Source organism: Acanthisitta chloris, unplaced genomic scaffold (genome assembly GCF_000695815.1).
Source record: "Acanthisitta chloris isolate BGI_N310 unplaced genomic scaffold, ASM69581v1 scaffold1096, whole genome shotgun sequence".
Classification (NCBI taxonomy): domain Eukaryota; kingdom Metazoa; phylum Chordata; class Aves; order Passeriformes; family Acanthisittidae; genus Acanthisitta; species Acanthisitta chloris.
In genome coordinates, this window is record NW_008679508.1 from 4,757 (window position 1) to 11,294 (window position 6,538).

Sequence of the window (6,538 nt, forward strand, 5' to 3'; positions counted from 1 at the left end):
TCCGAGTGGGTGCAGGCACGTGGGCGGGTGCCATCCACCGAGCTGGCGCTGGTGAGGGAGGCCGTGCGCGAGCGTGCCAGGCGGGTCATGCTGGCAGATGGCACTGCATGGGCACAGAGAGACAGCTGGGGTGCTCGGGTCCCTCTGAAAACCAGCAGGACCTGAGCCAACATTGCTGACAGTCCCACTCCCCGAAGCAAATGATCCCGGGCACAAGCTTGCAGCAAGCGGTGCTGTGACAATGTGAGCAGCTCCAGGCTGGTAAGGGGCAGCAGGGCAGGGCCAGGGTGCCCCTGGGCAGGCTGCACTCCAGGCTCATTCCTGGGCATGCAACCTCCAGGCATCAGGTGGTGGGGACCCCTGGCTGCTACACTCCAGTGAAGGAGTGAACTGGGATAGGAGCTCCCCCAGCTGCCCAAGGTGTGCAGGGAAGGTGACACCCTCCCCTAGCCGGGTTGCCCAGTGGGCACAGGTCCTGGCCATGTGGAGGAGGGCATGGTGAACACTGCCTGCATGGAGGGGGGACTTCTCCAAACGCCATTTCTCAGCCCCCAGCCCTGGCTCAGGGTGCCATCTCAGGCAAAGCAGAGTGAGCCAGAGGGCATCTGGCTGGGAGGGGCCAGCCCCACACCCAGGCTGCTGCCAAAGGTGCCCAGGCAGCTAGAGGGCACAGGCCAGGCAGGCACCATGCAGCAGCGGGCACGGGCTGAGCAGCACTGAGCGGTACCTGTGCCTCCACTCAGCCTCCGATCCTTCAGGTGGGTGACTGGCAGGGGCGGAGCGGGAGAAGGGCAGGGAGGGCAGAAAGAGAGAGTCAGCCGTGCTGGCCGCTCCGCTGCCCAGTCCCACATGTGCCTGCACACAGACCTGCATGTGTGCACACTGACCTGCACACACACACACACACGCATGTGCAACAGACCTGCAAACACACACACATGCACTTGGACTTTTGCACACATGTATACACAGGTGTGCACCCAGACCTGCACACACACACACACACACACACACACACACACACACACACACACGTGCTCATGGACCTATACACACACATATGCACAGAGACTTGTGCACAGGGACTCTGCTCAACTTTGTTGTACACACACAGCCCCTGCTTGTGCATGCACACACACACACACGTTCACACTTGCACAGAGACCCTGTCCACACATGTATGTACACAAGGAGCTCTTGTACACGACTGTGTGAACACAGAGCCTGCAGACACATGGACAGACACCTTCCACACCTGCACAGACAATGCCACAGACGCATGTGCAGCTGTCCATCAGGATGGGCACACAGGAGGATCAGCAGCAGGATCAGCACACCCACACACAAGCACACGCACATGTCCACACGCAGTCCCACGCCAGACCTTGCCCAGCCCCGGCACTCACTGTAGCCCATGCCTTGCAGGAAGTACTTGAAGGCTTCAGTCAGCTTGCCAGGCTGTGGGGAGAGAGCAGGCTGAGCTGAGGCAGCACTGAGGCAGAGATCCCCACTCAGCCCTGAGCTGCCTCTGGCAGTCCCAACACAAGACTCTTATGCCCTTCTCAGCCCATCCCATTAGCCAGGGACAGCACCAGTGCATGTCTCAGGGCCCAGTGTACCCAGTTAACCGGGGAAATTGTGGGGGCTCACCTGTGTGACCTGGGGCAGCCCACCGGAGTCAGCCATCTGCAGAGAGAAGGTCCTGCTTAGTTTGGGAGGATGCCTGTACCACCCAACATCCCCTGATACCCACTGGCAGGATACCACTGCTGGGGCCACCTTCCACCCCAATGGCCAGGATGGACTTGGAATGGGGAGATAAGGACACCCTGCAGCCCTGGGACAGAGGGCAATGGGGCACTTCATGGGCAGAATGGACCTCCTAGCTACCCCTTGCCACCAGCCTACCTTCAGGAAAGTGGTGTTGGTGGGATCTAGCTTGGAGTTACACTCCACCTGTGGGTGAGAGAGATGACATCAGAACACTGGGGTGCACTGAACTGGGCAGAAGTTGCCATGTGTACCACCAGTGGCATATCCCACCCCAGCCAGGAGCAGGCACTAGGCGAGCACTGAGCCCACAGAACCACCATCCCTTGCCATCAGACAGAGGAGACTTTCCTCCTGCCAGGCAGTGTCCAGGCAAGGGTGGGGGCTGGAAAGGGAGGAGAGGAAGCTGGTGAGGCATTCTGTGTGCCACATGTGTGTACACACACACTTGTGCTCATGTGCACATGCACAGAGGTACATGTGATGGAGGAGTAGGGTGGACTGTGCAGTTACGCATTCTGTGCAAACGTAGTAACTTGCACAGTACCCGTGACTGACGGTGCAATGTGGACAACCATGTGGATATGTGCAAGCACATGTGTGTGCCATCAGCTTGTGGGTGCATGTGGTCAAGCAGGGAGCATGCCCACGTGCCAACACATCCAAGTGCGCACATCGTGAGCACATCTGGGCATATGAGGAAGGGGAGGTTTACCAGGCATGGCAACCATGCACAGATGCATGTGCACAGGTGCCCACAGGAGCAGGCAGGTTTGCACATGAGTACATTCCCACACATGGGAGCTGACATGTGTCTGATCAGGCAGTGAACATGTGCATGTCCACGCATGAGCATCATCTGAGTACCACCTCACAAGTACTACCCCATCACTCACCACCCCTTCTTCGGCAGGCGCGTTGTCTCCAACCACCAGCATCACGGGGCAGCTGGAAGTGAGAGAGGAAGAGGCATAGTTAGGCTTTGGCCTGGGTAAATTCCACTGCCCTTGGATGCCACTATAACATGCCAGTGCAACTCTTACCGCAGCGTCTTGGCATTGGGCACAGTCCCAGGCCGGTTGATGTCTAGGTCCCTGCGGCTGATGAAGGAGAAAAAGAGTCAGTATTAGCCCACAGGCAGATGCCACTGCCAATGCCACAGTGCAAGAACTGGGGCACTGCCAGCCCTAGGTAGCAGCATCCAGCCCTGCTGTCCCAGCACCTTATGGACAGAGGATGCCACAGCCATCTCTGCCATGACCCAAGCAGAGCCTGTGCCATGGGATGCAGCACCCACCAGACTAGCAAGGCTCCCAACCCTCTGCACATATGGGACAGCATTTCTGCCCCCTTTTCCAGGCCTGTTCCAGCACCCAGTGCAGGAGGAGACCAGGGGATACGCACCCCTGGTGGTGGGCTCTAGGACATAGCAAGGCCCTGGCACAGGTACCACATCCCACATCCCCAGCCAGCAGTGGCAGACAACTTGGCACTGCTGCCTGCCTGCACTGGAGGGTGATGACAGCACCCAACACAGGTCCAGGTTCCCACCTCAGGGCCACCCATCAGCACTGCAGTCCCTCGCTCTAACACAGAGGAGCAGTCCACTAACACTAACCCGTTATACATGTTGAGGAAGAGCTGGAGGTTGAACTGGTTCACCACACTGCCGATCTGCTGCCTGTAACTCTGGACGAGCTCCGTGTTGTTCATCAACTCTTCCTGTGTCGGTAGGGGATGGAGATCAGGGCAAGGGCTGGGGAGACATCCCACTCCCCCTGTCCTGTCCATGCCATGGCAGTCAGCCAGGATGAGAAGGAGAATGTTAGGCAATGCAGCTGGGCATGGTGGTGCTGCAGGCAGCACACCCAGGCAGGACACAGGCACGAGTCACAGACTCATCCAGGCTAAGCCTCAGATCAGGCAGGAAGGACACAGGCAGGGCTTGACTAACCCCAACCCTGAGCATGGTTCAGGTCCAGTGGCACTGCAGCACCCAGCAGGGCACAACCCAAGTGGCCCAGCTGGGATGATGGGTAAGGGGCTGGTGGCATGGGACCGGCAGGATGTGCAGCCCTTACCTGGCTGAACAGGTGGGACAGGACAATGTCTGGCAGTGTGCTGGTGAGGCCAGAGAGCTGTGGAGGGAGCACAGGGAGTTATGGCACTGTCATGGCTCACTCCAGCCCCAGGGAGTCATCAAGGCCAGGAGGAGGGGTTGGGGCCTTGCTCACCTTGGCAGCTGCCCAGTCAATCCAGCCTTTGCCATTGGGGTCAATGTTCATAAGGACCAGTCCTTCGACCAGGTCAGGGAAGATGAGCTGCAGTGAGCAAGAGAGAAGTTCAGAGGGGAGAGATGTCCCCTGGGCCATCTCATACCAGCACCATTGCACAGGGATCGCACGGAACTGATATGGCTCTGCCCTGGGAGCAATGGGAGGCCTGTGGCAAGACTGCCCAGCCACCATGGCCATGGCAGTGCTGTCCTGAGACCCCATTGCTCCAGAAGCCTTTGCAGAAGCAGAGACTGCCTGGATGTATCAGCTTCTGCCCTTCCCCATGCCCTGGGCTGACAGCAGGTACAGGCAGCTCAGGGCCAGCCCATCCCAGCCCCAGGCTCACCGCAAACTTGGCCAGCACGTAGGCTCCTGCCCCAACACCGATCCCAATCACGTACTTGAACCTGGAAATACAGAGAGGTGTGTATGGGGGGACAGTGGGCTTCAGCACATGTTCCCTGGGACACCCCTCCACCCACAGCATGGGGCACAAGAAGATTTGCAGTATGCCAGCTTACAGGAACAACTCCCCAGCCCCAAAACCTTGCCTTCTGCCCATCTCCCATTCCTGGGCCTTCAGCCAGTAGCCATGGTGAAGTGGTCGACTCACCCAAAATGCTGCACCACACTGGGTAACATGGCAGCCAGCTGGTCCATAGATGGATACTGGTACCTGTGGCACAAGAAGACACAGGATGGGGTTATGGGCCCTGTGCAGAGCGGGACAGGGCAGATGGGCTACGGATAGTGGGCAAAGAATTGCCACCCACCTGCAAACCTCCCCATTGCCCACCCCGTGCCAGTCGTCAGCCACAGGCTTTGACACAGTTTGGCAAGACTCACAGGCAGAGCACAACTGCCAAGCAGCAACAACCCAATAGGCAGGGAGGTGACATCCCAGCAGGCACAGCAAGCCCCTGCAGCTGGCACCTACCCCTGAGGGAACTGTGAGGCTCCTGCCTGTTGGCCCGGCGCATCCACATGGCACACCACAAAGTGCTTCGTGATCTCCTGCATGTCCTCGTAGTTGAAGAAGGTGTTGAAGCAAAGCTTGTCTGCCAAAGAGCAGATGGGGATGAGAGAACAAACACCCCACCACTGGGGTCTGGTGGGCCAGGGGAGCATGGACAGGTTGCCTGCCCTTCCCAGCCCTTCAGCTAGAAGATAACATGCCATCAAAGCCATTTCATCCCCTTCCCCCCGGGCTCTTTGCCTCCACAGCAGAGACCACAGCTACCGTTAGCAAGGACTGCATCTCTATAGGTATCAGGAGGCATGGGGATGGATGGACACAGCCAGAAGGATGAGTTTGGGGTGAACCTCATTAGTGAGCCTTGGAGGGATGGGACTAGGGGATGCGAAGCCCAGGGCTGCAAGACCACCCAGCAGGCAGTGGAATTAGCATCCTGGAATATTGTCAGTCCTGTCCAAAATCCCCTGAAAGGGCTCAAGCAAACATGGGATGTGAGAAATAACTGCAAATCTTCCTGGTTGGAAACAGTCAAAGAAGCAGTCCCAGTGCTGCTGTGGACAAGCCCCCACCATTACAGCGGCACACAGATTTTGCCAGGGCTTAAGAAGGGTCCTGCCTTATGGCATCAGTGGTGGGACATCCCTCCCAAAATGTGAGGGTGAGGCAGGTTGTAAGGCCCATTGCACCTGAACATGACAGAGCTGCTGCAATGGTGAGGCAGCTCGTGTAGTGTGCCGGAGCTGCCAGTGGAGCAGGAGATGCTTCTCCCTGCTCCCAGGGAATTGAGTGTCTTGGCTCAGGTGGGGGGCACAGCCCAAGAAGGGGGTCTGGGGTGCAGGTCTAAGTCTGCAGCCTGACAGAAAGTGCAGCATCTCCACATCCAGAGACCCAGCCCAGGATCCCTCCTTCCCTGCTATTTCCAGTCTCTTTTGTCCCCCACTATGCCCTGCTGCCAGCTGGTCCATGCACTGAATACCAACGGGCTGGCAGCAGCAGCAGTGGGGACTAACCCAGCAACCCCCATGTCCCGTCCCTGCCTGTGTGGGTGGGCAGACAGCCAGCACCAGGGTGGCCAAGCACTCCTGGCTGCGACTGGCCTGGCTTTGGGTCCAGCTGAGCATTCAGACTCTCATGGTGCTTTCAGATGACGGTGGGGATCCAATGCTGCCTGGGGACCTCCATGGGAGGAGGGAGGCCTCAAAGGGGTTCAGCCAGGGGCTTTGTCCCAATGTCCTGGCACCCAATGCAGCCTCGGGCTCACTCATGCCTGCCCCTGCACCCTCAGCCCAGGGAGCAGCACTCACGGTTGAGGCCCACATCATGGTACGTCAGGATGGCTGGGCGGTTCCCCTTGGGAGAGCCCCGGATAACCACGTGCAGCAGCCCATAGGGGGTCTCAATGTCATGTTCCTGGGGAAAGAGAAGAGATAGGGTGATGTCTACCTGCCCTAAGACATTCTCTCCTGTCCTGCCATCTCACCTCTCACTACTGCTTCTCCAGGTGACTGGGTCCCAT

General features: G+C 58.4%; 1 protein-coding gene across 1 annotated transcript in view; it reads right to left on the reverse strand.

Moving 5' to 3' along the window:
• Nucleotides 1-5: 5 nt before the first annotated feature.
• The window catches only part of NDRG4 (NDRG family member 4), a gene marked incomplete at its 3' end in the record, with an annotated part of 15,916 nt that continues 9,383 nt past the window's right edge, over nucleotides 6-6,538 (reverse strand). The window contains exons 4-17 of the mRNA XM_009077301.1: nucleotides 6,327-6,432; nucleotides 4,984-5,104; nucleotides 4,660-4,722; nucleotides 4,393-4,453; nucleotides 4,005-4,091; nucleotides 3,852-3,908; nucleotides 3,389-3,492; nucleotides 2,814-2,870; nucleotides 2,667-2,718; nucleotides 1,909-1,956; nucleotides 1,651-1,686; nucleotides 1,407-1,458; nucleotides 728-766; nucleotides 6-103 (exon numbers count right to left, since the gene is read on the reverse strand). Coding sequence (XP_009075549.1) covers nucleotides 6-103; nucleotides 728-766; nucleotides 1,407-1,458; nucleotides 1,651-1,686; nucleotides 1,909-1,956; nucleotides 2,667-2,718; nucleotides 2,814-2,870; nucleotides 3,389-3,492; nucleotides 3,852-3,908; nucleotides 4,005-4,091; nucleotides 4,393-4,453; nucleotides 4,660-4,722; nucleotides 4,984-5,104; nucleotides 6,327-6,432 — 981 coding nt within the window. The remainder of the gene's footprint in view (nucleotides 104-727; nucleotides 767-1,406; nucleotides 1,459-1,650; nucleotides 1,687-1,908; nucleotides 1,957-2,666; nucleotides 2,719-2,813; nucleotides 2,871-3,388; nucleotides 3,493-3,851; nucleotides 3,909-4,004; nucleotides 4,092-4,392; nucleotides 4,454-4,659; nucleotides 4,723-4,983; nucleotides 5,105-6,326; nucleotides 6,433-6,538) is intronic.